General features: G+C 34.4%; 1 protein-coding gene across 1 annotated transcript in view; it reads right to left on the reverse strand.

Moving 5' to 3' along the window:
- Window positions 1-4,425: 4,425 nt before the first annotated feature.
- The window catches only part of LOC110105226 (phospholipid-transporting ATPase 3), a 46,406-nt gene continuing 36,186 nt past the window's right edge, over window positions 4,426-14,645 (reverse strand). Inside the window, exons 20-27 of the mRNA XM_020834625.2 lie at window positions 9,730-9,895; window positions 9,443-9,522; window positions 8,889-9,128; window positions 6,621-6,842; window positions 6,377-6,544; window positions 5,782-6,144; window positions 5,596-5,702; window positions 4,426-4,879 (exon numbers count right to left, since the gene is read on the reverse strand). Coding sequence (XP_020690284.1) covers window positions 4,579-4,879; window positions 5,596-5,702; window positions 5,782-6,144; window positions 6,377-6,544; window positions 6,621-6,842; window positions 8,889-9,128; window positions 9,443-9,522; window positions 9,730-9,895 — 1,647 coding nt within the window. The 3' untranslated portion in view covers window positions 4,426-4,578. The remainder of the gene's footprint in view (window positions 4,880-5,595; window positions 5,703-5,781; window positions 6,145-6,376; window positions 6,545-6,620; window positions 6,843-8,888; window positions 9,129-9,442; window positions 9,523-9,729; window positions 9,896-14,645) is intronic.

Genomic DNA, 14,645 nt, shown 5'->3' on the forward strand with positions numbered 1-14,645 from the left:
GATGTTTTGTTTTTGATCTAAATTCACTGTGATAAGAATTGTTAGGTATGTGCAGATTTGTCTGATCGTCGTAAAGAAGGATTTATCTGTACACCGCCTTTAGGTCCATTTGGGATTGATTGCAGTTAGCATTAGTTATAAAATTATTATGAAAATGGAAATTTTTTGAATGATGTTTTGGGCAACATGAACTATTTTTCCTCTAGAAAAAAGTCGCTTCAATTTTATTTTAATACATTTAAATATGAACTATTGATCCAGTTTGACCTCGTTGCTCCTATGCCGACGACATTCCTTCAGTTGCCGGCTTCTCTCTGTTTGTGCTACAGCTGTTTCTGCATGATTTAGGTTTCGTTTGGGACGGCTTTTTCGCTGCTTCTTAAAGCAGCTTTCTAGTACAAAATTTAAAATTTTTACTAAAAGTCTGCTCTAAGAAGCATAAAAAAAGTCATCCTAAACGAAGCCTTAATTAGAATACATCAGTTTAAGAATAATCATCTTATTTTGTTCTGATTGACCTGTATGAGTTTCTGAGCTTGCTGATAGTTTATTATCTTATTCTCTTTTAATTTCAATTATGTCAATGAATTCTTTGAAATGTGACTTTTTTTTTATATTTTGTAAAAATGTCTGAAATCCACCTTTGAAGCTTAGTATGAAAGAGGGCAATACTGTTCTGCACCTTGCACTCTTACTGCTATTGCTTCCATGACTGCTCCCAGCCACAGAGCTCTCCTCTCTCTCCGCTGCTCTAAGGGGCCAATGAAGTTTCTCATAACATTTGTTGTCTTTATTCCATTGCTATCACTCTTTATAAGCTCACTCTCTATCGTCTTCTTCTTCACAACTGTAACTGAGCTATTGTCCTTCTCCTATCCTGAAGAATCTTTCAGTGCTGTTCATCACATCTGAGCTCCATATGTTGTCATCTATCTTTAGCTGTTCTCTCTCCTCTGCTTCTTGTTTGCTTGGTGATTTCTCTCTGTCGACAAAGGGTTCCATGGTTTTAGTAAGAGAAGGAAAGAGAGATCCTTTGAGGGCATATTTGTTGTCGGGGATGGCTGTGATGAGATCGTTGTCGACAAGGTCCTCCCACACATAGCCACCCCTATATAGGGGTGTGTCAATTTTGAGTCACGGGTCAGGTTCAGGTCGAATCTGAAACTGACCCGGCATTATTTGGGTCAACTTGAACCCGACCCGTTTTTTAAAATGGGTTGGTTTTCCGAACCCGACCTGCTTCGGGTCCGGGTCAACACGACACGAACCGAATGACTTGGTGCCATCCAAAAAAAAAATGCTAGTTTTCGGGTACAAAAATGGGTCAAGCTCCGCTTTTTGGGTCAAAAAATGCGTCCAAAATGAGTTAATCTTGGGTTGTCGGGTCAAAACGGGTTTTCAGGTTAAAAATGAGTCAGTTTTGGGTCAGATGGTCAACCAGAACCCGGCTCAATTTTTGAAACGGGTCGAATTGTTGAACCCAAATCCGACCCGTTTCAGGTTCGGGTTGACCATAACCCAAAATTTTCTGGTCAAGTTTTCAGACCGTATCAAATATTGACACCCCTACCCCTATATCTCCTACATGCATACTCACACTATAGCTACAACCAAGCAAATGAGCCATCAAGATAATATGAAGCCTCATTTGATTAGTTCTACTTTTCTTTGCTATGACTTGCAGTTGGGATAGTAAAACCCTGTGATTAAAAAGAGAAATATACTATCTAAAAAATCATAATGCAACCAATTAGAGAGTTAGTAATCCTCTTGTAGGACCATGCAAAGCACTCTGGCATGTCTTCACCCCTTGACTGTGATAGCCATCTCTTCACATCTGTGTTACATACAATCCTATATATAAATATAACTTAGAAACTAAAGAAAACACACACAAATGAGATTTAAGCTTCGTTTGGGGCGGCTTTTTTAGTACAAAAAATTTAATATTTGTACTAGAAAATTGTTTTAAGAAGCAAGAAAAAAACCGTCCCAAACGAAGCTTTAAATACAGAATGATAGAAAAGGAAAAGGAAGAGAAAGAAGAATATGATGATGATAATGATAATGATTGAATATGCTCGCCTCGAAGACAAACTCCATGGCAGTTCAGGCGATTAACCCGGAGAAGGTGAGGATGATCCATCTTCCCATTTTGACACAGGAAATAAACTATGTGAAGCTTCCTCACTTCACCTCCTCCTCTGCTTTCTTCCAATTCTCTCTCTTTCTCTCTCTATCTCTTTCCTTCTCTCTCTCTATCTCTAACTTTTGTTTGGAATTCAATAGTTGCTGATGGGTGAAGTTGATACTGTTGGTGAAACAGTCTGTGACCTTCTAAAGAAGTGAGACAAGAGACAAAAAACAAGGGCGTTTGGTTGCAGCCATGCAAGCTTTTCAATTGACTTGCTTTTAATATGTAGGTTCACAGCTTCTGATTGTCTTTAGCTTTATTATACAAAATTGATAGAAATTTAGTTTCTCGATTATACAAAATTTATCTCAATTGATATCTCAAGTAAAAATTGAGGGAAATTTATCTCTTCAAGGGATCAATTGGGTTCAATTTTGGGAGCTTTTATTTGGTCTGGTGAACGTATGTAGAGCTACGTTCGGCCGGCACTAAGATCGCAGGCACAAAACGAGAAATACTGAGCAAATATCGAGCAATACCAACAATAATGAGAAATATCATTATGTGAAGACCCAATACCGAGTTATACCGAGTAATACAAAAAATACCGAGTTTTTCCTAGAAAAGCCGTCCCAAAGGAAGCCTAAATCTCATATTTTTTGTATTATTCGGTATTGCTCGGTATTATTCGGTATTGATTTTCATAGAGCGGTATTTCTCGTTATTACCAAATAATACCTACAAATACCGACCAAATACCAAGTAACAATTCTCTGACCGAACCTAGATCTACGTCCGGTCCGAGGACGTAATAAAAGTTCCAATTTTGGATGGTTGTTGAATTAAATTGATGAAATATGATGAGGGCATTAAATTGACCATATGAGTAATGTAGACTATATTATCATTAAAATCATATGTTAATTATATAGAATAATCATTTTTAAAAGTCCATATGCTCATGAAGTCGAGAGAAGATTCATATGCAAGACAAGAAAATTATAAAATGCTTTTTTTTTTTTTAAAAAAAAATATTAAGTATCCTAATATACATTTTTAAATTGCGATACAAAAAATCTCTGCCTAATTTTTTTTTTTTTGGTTTAATGCTTTGTTCACGATTATTTTTTTACTGTTTATTTTTTAGATTTTAATTATATTTTTTATTTGATTACAAATTTTTTTCTTTGCTTTTAAAAAAAAGTATTATATATATAATCACTTTTATAAAAAATTACAGCTGTTTCAGATGAATTATAAATTTATAATCCTGCATTTTAAGTGTAATGGGATACTTTGTGATTTTTCAATTCAAAATTTTACTGTTCTACCATTTTCTCATCTATGATTTGATCTCTATTTATTAAAATCTTTTATATTAATTAATTCTCCATATCTGCTACCATCTCTATGCCCTCTCTCATATTTTTTTCTATTTTCATAACTCGGCATATTGAATTTATTTTTAATTTTCTCTTTTCTACTTTATTTTTTTTTTACTCAGAAATTACTTATTCGCCCTCCATAATCCAATTAAAATAAATAAATAAAAAAATAGTCATCCATGCAAGATTTTAAGTTTACTATGACAAAGAAAATGGCTATATTTCACTTTAATTACAAGGATACCCCCAATAAATTCCTCAAAATTTAATTGCCGAGAATATTGAAGTTTTGTTTTTCTATTTATTCGAGCCATATGTCAATAATAATACCCATTTTACCCCACCAAACTTAGCTATTGTTATCAACCTCTCAACCCATATTTGAATCGCATCTCAGCACCTGCGAGATTGATTGCTGGTAAGCTCGTCAAAGAAATTAGTTACACTATCAAACCCATATTTGAATCCTTATTTTAATATTTTTTTCCTTAGTTTTTTTAATTTAGAGCAATCAAAATTCATATATTTATAAGAGGAGAGAAGAGGATGAGGATGTAAATAACTTGAGTTAAATTTGAATCATAATTAACTCGAGCTAAACTCACATTTATAACAATGGACTCGAATTCGAGCTCAAGCTTGCAGATAACTATAGTTCAACATATAGTGAAATGATGGATCCTCATTATAGGAGGGTCATGGCTCCCGTTCGATCTCTCAACAGCCCCAAAAAAACAAAATAATTAAATAAAATTATATTAAAGATGCAAACATGATAGAGAAAAAAAAATAAAATTGCACATTTAAATTACAAAGTCTATAACACTATTAAGCAGTAAATCAACAAAGAAGCTTCTGATTATATTTCCTGTTAAGCTATACACCTCCAATAAAAGCATTAGAAGGAAGAAAAAAGAAAACCATCGCAACAAAAGTTCACAGCCAACTTCAGTGGGTAGGATTACAATGAGAACTAATTACATAATCAGCACATTAGCTAATAATCGCAAAAAAAATAAGAATAAAAATACAAATCCTCCAAAGTGATGGGTAAAAGAATCAGGATTTGGCTGTTCTATGCTTTGACTTAATACTAGCCCTACGGATCACATCCCATGGCTTGTGAGGAGCAAACACACCTGCCTGTGATGCGAAAAATGACTCGAAGCCCGGCGAATCGAAGGCGAAACCGGTGTGCTTCGACGTCTCTCGAGGAAGCTGAGCTATGGCGTAGCTCCTCGCCTCATCTGGAGTCAGATGATGGCCTACCTCCAGCACCTGTCTCCTGGTTTCCTCAGGATCATCTCTGTGAATCTCTTGAACAATTTGGTAGTCATAGGGGAACATAAACCTTTGAACCCTGAAATCAAGATAAGAAGAAGTTGGCTGATCTGATCAATGATGGCAACGATAAGAATCATATTACTAAAAAACAACAAAGAGTCATAAAATTAAACTTGAATTTGCCAAACAATTAGCTTTTAGATACTTGTGCAAATACACTTTAGTACTCTACTGGGCTAAAGTTGCAATGCCACACATATCCCGAAAGTCACCATGGGGTCCTGGTTGGGTACCCATGTTTTACTCGGACGGACTTCGCCCACCCATGCCCACCCATGGTGACTTTCGGGATGCTGTACCCACTTATACCCATCCACTTTTCATGCTTTTTGAACGCAGTCTGCCATGGACTGATGGCCTTGAGGCTTGTTGCCCTTTGCTCTGATTGCAAACTTTCAAGCCGCATATTAGAATTTATCGTAGTCGCAGCGTGCTTAAGTGCTGCACACTACGTAATTAGGATTGCAATAATATAAGATATACGGTGATTAGCAATGTAAATCGATTTATCCCCCTATGTTGAGTACCCATTCATACCCACCGACAAGGCCATGGGTACATGGGTGGGTGTGGGTATGGGTACCAAATGCAGGGCTCTGTTATGAATTACCACCATCATCCCATGGACCAAAGATGGCACCCCTACCAACTGTCCTTCCATTCCCCACCGTCACCCCACCAATTCAAACTAATCAATTATATGAAATAGAATCTGAGCAAGGAAAGACTCACCCCTGGTATACAAAGTCGCCCAGAAGTGCCACAACTGGAATTAGCCACAGGGAGAGATAAAAGTAAAATGTGCTCATCAGCACATAAATAACAAAGTATTCATTTTCCTGAAATGAAAAAAGCAAAGTGAGATAAGATTACAAACGAGAGACAAACAAATAGGATAAAATCTTATAAATAACTCACTTGTCTATCGCGTGGGGTCATTATCCCCGAGTATATGAAGATGAACAAAAACCAGGCTAAAATACTGCCCCAAACACTCACATGGTGCCATCTTGTTATTGAATTGCATGCCATAAGAAGGCGCAAGTTGACAGTAACAACAATGCAAGTGAAGGACATGGTACTAACATCCCAAAGCCCAAATACCTTTCCAGAAGAATTGTGACCATTCGGACTAGCAGCCACAGTAAAATAATAGATAATTAATGACTGATAGATAGAAAAGAATGCCCATATCGCTACAATTTTCCAAGTGAAAAATGTGTTACGAATTCCTGCTTTATAAAGTTCAGGATATCTCTTTGATATGGAGGCGCTGACATCCTGGATATAAAAAAGAGAATAGTTAAAAAATGAATAATTAGGGAATACTAATTCTCTTAGGATTTGTTTGGGACTGCTTTCTTACCGCTTCTTAGAGCAGCTTTTTAGTACAAAAAATTTAATTTTTTACTAAAAAGTAAGAAAGCCGTCCCAAACGAAGCCTTAAAGTCTACAAGGAACAGTTATTAGACTTGTTTCAAAATAAGATCATGAAAGTGGCATGTCAGCATACCTTGTCAAACAACCCAACAATGATCACAGGTAATGCAGTAAAGATGACGTTATACAATGATTGGAACCAATCATCATAATATCTCTGACCAGAAAAGCCAGTTTGGAAGGTGAACCAAAACTGAGTCAACGTGAAAGTAAGGTTCTTGTAGAAAAAGTAAGTAATGACCTGGAAAAGAAAACGTAGTTGAGAGTGCTGAAGCAACGGACTAAAATGGTGAGTTTCTATGGAGACATAAACCAACCTTGCATAATCTAAGATATGACCATCGACCATGTACAAGAAGTAAATCTGTAAGAAAGCGAAACTGGGCAATTGCAAAATCACTAGCCATCACAGCTTGCATTCCTTCTAGTCCACTTATGCCAACACCAACATGAGCAGCTTGGATCATGCTCACGTCATTTGCACCATCGCCTATACTTAAAGTGATTTTGCGTGCACCTTTCTTAACCAAGCTTGTAACCTTCCATAGACAAAAACGGTGCCTTTCAGAATGAAAAAACAAACACTTGGAATGGTTTTGATTAAAGCCATTCTAGGGTGCAGGAAAATGACAAGTAAATGATTAGGATAAAAGTTAAAAAACAAGGAAAGGTAGCACGTTATTTGCCTACAAACCTCTTCAGACAATAACAAGAGATGATGATTGACAAAAGTCAAGATTGTGAAAACCGGACCGAAAAATGATCTGGAAGGAGAGGTTAACTATTTGATGGTTCGATCTGAGCTGAATTGGGGTCGAACATGATGATGTAATAGATACTAAAATTATTCAAATATAATATAAATTACTTAATAATTAAAATTTTAATAGTAAATGTATAACTATTTTGATTAAAACTAATGAACAATCTCGATTAAGACTCAACATAAAATTTAAATAAGCTCGATTGATCATTAATGTAAATTTAAATATATGTATTTTGATTAAAACTCATGAACAAGCACAATTAAGGCCAACATCAACATAAGCAGCTTGGTTTTTAAATTAAAAAAGTTTAATAATACAAATGTATAAATATAAATATAATTTTTAATAAGAACAATAATATAATATTTAATATGATATATAAATTTTATAATATTAAAAAACTTATGTTCCTAACTTTTATAAATTATATATATTCTTAGCCCAAGCCAATTTCATAGTTCTCATATAGAATTCTCATCCCACTTCATAGGAGAATTTTAAGTGGTTATCTTTATATAGTATAAAGCACAAATTACAAGCAACAAATAAAGCTGCATGATGTGGTAGGTTGGCAACTATAGATTCTGGTTAAATTTAATTGCATGTCTTTAAATATATATTTAAAATTAAAAAATTAATTAAATAAAAATAATATTAATTTTTTATTATTATATAAAAATAATATTTATTGAACTAGCGGGTTAAACCAAACTAGAACCGGTTCGACATTTTTTTGGCTGAACTGGCGGTTCAAATAGGGTTTTGTCGATTTAATGTGAATCTAGTTTCGGACTTGACTGGACCGGCAACTTGATTGGTTCACAATCGATCAGGCCAGTCTTATCCGATTTTAAAACACTGACAATAGTAGTTCAAAAATCAAACAGCACATGACCAGGTAAGGATCAAACAGCATGCAATACTACATTAGCTTGGAAAAATCTCAATTTTGATTAATCTAGTAGTAAATTTATAAATAAGGACACCGGCAACATAAATAATCATTCCATTTGAATGCTTAAAACAACTCCTTTGTTTTCTGTATAAACCATGATATTTGTCTTGAAAGAAATGTGCACTACAAGGCAGTATGTATGTTGGCTACGTAAGAGAAACAGTATCCACTTTCAGAATTTTTCAAAAGGGAAATTGATTCGCATTTAAGATTTTAAAAATAGAAAGTTTAACATTAGTGTAACAAATGAATACAAGAGATATGTACCACAATTGATCATTTTCAGGTTGAAGAAAGATAAATATGAGAAAAGCGCTACCAAACAAGGCCTTAAATATGTGTAAAGCTCAAATCTGAAGAATTCACTACTCAGGTAATCATCTACAGATCTACTTTCCACGAATTAGAGTTGTCATCAATAAGAAACCTAGTCCTTCCCATTCGATGATTCTTGAAAGCACTTTATACTCAGCCTATATCATATGGGCCCAGCAACTGAAGCATTCATGTTTTGCTATACATTTTTTGATAACTATATCCAATCTTCTAATCTTGATTAGAACAAGTTTCTATCAAAAATGAAACATCATGTGTGACAAATCAAAGGGAAAAAAAATAGCCTGATATTTTCTTCCTAAAGGCAAGAAGATGAATTACGTACAAATATTAACAATTTTAAAATCCAAAAAGTTAAAAATGGAAAAAATATATTGCGTACAAATATTAACAAGCTTTAAATCCTGCAGTAAAAAATGGAAAAAAAATCAAGGATATACATTCAATCAATAAAATAACTTCATTAACTACAAGTCTACAACAAATGCAAAAAATCATAAAAGTCTACCACCATAGAACAATCATACCTGTGCTTTCTGCAGTGGAGAAACACGACAGCAAACCACTGAACTGCAGTTCAAACTCAACTTGAGAAGGCTAACACGCAAAGCTGGATCCAGCGCATACATCAAACATTTACCATCAATTACAAGAGCTAATTTGGTCCCATATGGAGAACGGAGGAATTGCTGTGCTTCCTCCAGATATCTTTCTAGATATTGCTTTACAGAATCTTTGATTACACGGGCAATTTCTACAGGATCACCCTGGTAGTGAATTATACATTAAATAAGCAGAAAAAATGGTATTATGTGTGCAGAATCATATCAAATAATTAATGTAGAATTATATCATTTAACATAAGTTTAAATATTCTCCAGTGAGAACGCACATCCACCCCATATAAAGTTAAAACTTGCACTGCAGCTGGTGAATTTATAGACATTTTGTTGTGTTTAAGCAATCGGATGTATTTCTTCAGCATATAAAGAAGATTATATACAAAGTAGCACCTAGCAACTTGCTATAAGTGGATAGGAATCAGCTTGTTCCATATCATTCCACCGAAGGTTAATCTTACCCTATCTTCAGCCTCTCTGATCGGATCAGTTTCTGAACTGACAATAAATTGTTTCATGGCATTGTTAATCAAGTTGCACGCTGCATTGCCAAAAAAAAAAAGCATCTGATCACCTACTGCGTATAGTCAGAAATTCTACATAGCAAAGCAAAAGCATAATCATAATAACAAAATACAACTAAAAGCATAGGAAAATATAAAATTAAGTACAAAATATATTTGCTAGTTACTAAAGTCATACAGATATTCTGTAAACTTGATTGGTGTTCATTATTAATCAGACTTACCATATGCGATATTGATAGCAGTTTCCATCTTATCACCAGTTAATACCCAAAGCTTTATCCCAGCTCTAGATAAAGTTTCTATGCACAAAGGTACACCATCTTGAAGCTTGTCTTCAATAGCAGTGCAACCAATTAGTATAAGATCCTTCTCAATAAGCTCGGCAACCTGAAAAATATTTTAGAAGAATATCAGTAAAGTACCAAGAAAATAGTTCTGACTTTGTATTCTTCACTACCAAAGAAAACATGTTTATGTCTTTATGATTAAAGAAATAACATATCCACAAGAAAATGAAATGGCGCATCAGACAAAAACTTTGGCCTATTTGTAAAAGCCATGTAATATTCTGGAATTAACACCAAGTAAATCAACAGATATATAAATTAGGCCGCTTCACATGAGTTCTATGAAAGCAGGTAGAACTCAGGTGTTTCACAGAAGCACTCTGTCTCTAACAACATGCTCTTAAGTTCAGTCTAATAGAAAACCCAAAGAATTTAAAGCCCCTGATTTATCAAGTAAGCACATTAAGCTTTTGTAAAAGCATGAAAAATATAGAAAAAATGAATTCATAACATCACATTTTACCATCCTAAAGCACGGGTGAAAAATTTACAACAAAAAACACCAATCAATCAAAACAATCTTACTAGAGGGCCAACATAAAGCAACAGTAAGATCACCTACACTCTTTCTAGATGTGATGTTTTGAATTGCAAAAAAAAAAACTTTTAACAACATAGAAGTAAGGTTACAAATCAATTGTAAAGACCGCAAATTTTACCAATAAACAATTTATTCACAATGGCATATTTTAAGAAAAAGAATTTAACCTTGATTTTCTTGCCAATCTTGCCTGATGCAATTGTAAAGACCGCAAATTTTACCAATAAACAATTTATTCACAATGGCATATTTTAAGAAAAAGAATTTAACCTTGATTTTCTTGCCAATCTTGCCTGATGAGCATGGCCCATGCAGCACAGGCATGTCAACAAGCCCAGTCCCGACACAATAACTTACCAACAAACCTAGGCTGACTGAACTTGATTTAGCTAATCAGATTAGTGCAATGCCTACTGAGAGTCCAGCCATGACAATTGCATTCAATACATCATGTAGTCAAGCATTTGCTTGACCAAACACCAATCTATGTGGTATGTCATATTTCATTTGATAATGATACTTCGCATTGGCAGGGAAATAACATGCTTGCTGTGTAAGAAAAGGAACATAGATAAAGAAAACATGTACGCATGAGACAATTAAAAAGGAAGCCATAAGAGAGTGCCATGTAAAAGTAGTAGCATAACCTACTTTGCACTAGCAGCATAGCTTCATCGTCAGTCCTCATTACAGAAATGAGACAGGATGTCTTTCTCGATCATCTTTGCAGGTATGCACTATCTTCATCGATCTTCTCAACAGCGCATCTTCATCCTCTTACCAGTGGCATAGACTTGAACGTGTCTTCTTGTGAGCCCTTTTGTTTATGTTTATTTAGCAGAATTGCAACAGCTTCACAATCATCCAACCAAAATCTTCACAGCAACAATCTGTAGTCTTAGCCATTACCCAAAGCCCTAGGCCCCTAGCAACCAGATTCCTGGTCTTCAAATATTTCTCCTAATTAAGTATTACTCTCATTGTTTTTGTTATTTTTTTTGTCAAACTAGAAATTATTCAAGAAATTCCAATCTCTTCCAAATATTTATGTTTTCTATTATAGTATTTTTTACCTTTTCAAGTAAAATATTGTAGTACTTGTAAAAAAAAAAAAGAGAATAAATTTATTGAACCAATACGTCAATTAAATCTTAAACCATATTGATATTATAAGCTTAAATAAAGTTTATTGATATCTTAAACTTAAATCATTCTTATTTAGGTTATTGATATATAGGTTTTAAAAAGCTTATTGATAACTTAAATCATTCCTGTGATGGTTTTTAATATTTAATAAGCTTATTGATATTTAATATTCCATATCTTAAATAAAGTTATTTAGGTTTTTTATATTATTAAATGTTTAACATTGGGTTATTAATATTAGTAAGCTTCTTTAAAAAATCTTATCAATAAGCTTAGATAACCAATGTAAGGTTATGACTCTCGGGTAACAACCTTATTAAATAATATTTAATATCTTAAAAACCTAAATATGATTTTTAATATTTAAAATTAGAAAAGAAAAGTGCTTAACTTAGATATCAAGAACATTTTTATAGTCTAACATTTGAATCCATATAACATTGTTGGCCCAAGTATTGCTTATAAATTATATTTAAATCCTTATGATATCCTCTTATCATATAAACTCTCAAGCCACTTCTCCATTTTCATCGTCTTGCATTAACTTTAGAAGCAATGCCTTCATTTATAACTTCATTCTTCTTTAAAATAGATCCAAGATACTTGAATATATTACATCTAGGTATCATCTCATCTTTTCATAATATTGAACGATAATTGTCAGCTTCATACATAATAGAATTACATAACATATATTCAACCTTTGCTTTATTAATTCTAAGGTCTCTAAGCATTTCCTACACTGTTCTAATTTATCCCTTAAATATGTAAATGTCTTAACAATTAGAATTATTGATGAGGACATCCACTGGAGATTTCAACGTACTTACCATTGGCAGAATCGTAGATCGATGGCTACGATTCATAATTTCTTTTATGATGTTTTAGTGCTTTTTCTTTTAATTAATTTTCGGTTTTCCACTTGTACCCCTATGAGGGATTTGTGTCATGTTGTAGCCTGAGGGCATCTGTGTCTTTTACATTTTGTACTTTGGAGGCCTATATATGAAGGCCTAGTCTTTGTATTATTTTCTAATGATGATTATGAATGAGAATTTCACTTTCTTGCTAGATCTCTTTGTGAGTTCTTGAGAGGAGAAACTCTAGGCGAGGGTGAGAGCAATACCCGTCAACCTTGGTGGATTCTGAGGTTTGCGGTTCTTCGATTTCTTCTTTCTCTTTACCTTCATAACAATTCCCTTCCTCCACCAACCGACATCCCCTTCCCGCTGCCCCATCTCCTCCCTAAACCGAACCCCGCTTCCAACGCCGCCAGCCTCCCTTGGTCGCCCCAACTTCCGGACACCACCCACCCAACCGCCGGCCTTCACCCCCCATCTCCCCTCTCTACAAATCCAAACCGCCGGCCCTCCCATGGCTCCACAAATTTGAATTTCAAATTGACTTTGATTACCTTCCTAAAATGCACCCTTGCTAATTAGGATAAGATATTTATTTGAATTCAATAAACTTTTGAATTTCAAATACCTTCCTATTAGTAAAATCCCAATTAGGAAGCTATCCTAATTTTAATCAAATCTGAAATTGGAAATCAGATTTGATTTCAACCCAATTAATTCCCTTGGGCCCACATACATTGAATATAGAAATTCTCCCTCCATCCTCCTATGGCCAGCCACTTCCACTTGCTTTTCTCTCTCCAATTAAACCCTAATCTCATTTAATATTCCCCCAATCCCCTCTTAAAACCGCCGCCCCCCCTCATAAGTTTAATTTGAATATTTTGAATTCAAATTAAGTTTCTTCCCTCCCATTAGAAAAATCTGAAATTGAATTCAGAATTTTCTAAATTAATTCTCCACCACTCAACTAATCCCAATCACCCCACTTCACCTTGCTCAAGCCGCCCCTCTCCTCCACCCACCAACCCTCACCTTCCGTTGTTCTCTCTTGGCCGCCCCTTCCCCTTAGCGGCTCCTCCAAAGTATATCATCATCAAGGTACTCCCATGTTCATGCATGGCCGATCCGAAAGTTGATCACGAATTCGTTTACAGTTCTCAAGAGGAGATCGACATCATTCAATCACCTTTCTTTGATCCCGGATTTGGATCCGAAGGCACCGTCGAGGAATACGTGGAGCGTAATCTCTTTACTGTGGTGGACGTCATCAACGAGCAACAGCCTACAGGATAGTGGAAGATCGCAGGACGACTACCCGCCACTCCAACTTCGGCCAACTTCCCATTGATCAAGATCATCGGCCTCCTCTGTCTTTCAGTGGCATCACTTTGATTGTTGACATCCCTCCTCCGTTAACCCTACTTCTAGAGAGTGAGCAAAGGGGAAACTCGAAGGTGAACATTCTATTTGTTAAGTGTCTGATTATTGTTAATTGCATGTTTGTCTTGCTATCGTCTTGTTATTGTCTTGAATCATTCTATTAATCTATCGTGTAACCGCATGCTATAAGCAAGTCAATAACTACGAAAACTGAAAATCCTAACTTAGTGAAACATTAATCTTATAAATTCATTGCTAAAACAAATTTCTTAATAAAATCCTGCAAATCCGTTGATTGTATCACATCAATTATATTATTTATAAAAAGCATATATCAGAACACCTCGCTTTGAATATCTTTTATAAGTATCTTCACAACCAAAATAAAAAGATATAAACTCAATGCTTATCATTGATGTAAACTTATAGTAATTTGAAACTCTTGGGTTACTCCATAACAACTTCTTATATTAATCAATGCTACATCATACACATCTTTAATAACATCACATATTTTTGACACATTCTTGCCTTAAGAACCCACAAAATCTATTCTCCCGGTACTTAATCACATACTTTCTCAAGATCAATAAAAATGATATGAAGAACCTCTCTTTATTTATATACTTCTCTATTAATTGCCGATAACACAAATCACTTCCATAATAGATCCTATTGGCATAAAACTAAAAATCTATTTTCTTAGAATAAAAGTAAAAAATAATAAAACAAAAAAAAAACTTGGAATTTACATACATACCACAAAATTCTTATATATATTGACTGAATTATACACAACATAGATATTTAATATTTTAATAAACAATATTAAAAGAAAATATATAATAAATAAGCATATA

Source organism: Dendrobium catenatum, unplaced genomic scaffold, assembly GCF_001605985.2.
Source record: "Dendrobium catenatum unplaced genomic scaffold, ASM160598v2 fragScaff_scaffold_689, whole genome shotgun sequence".
Lineage (NCBI taxonomy): Eukaryota > Viridiplantae > Streptophyta > Magnoliopsida > Asparagales > Orchidaceae > Dendrobium > Dendrobium catenatum.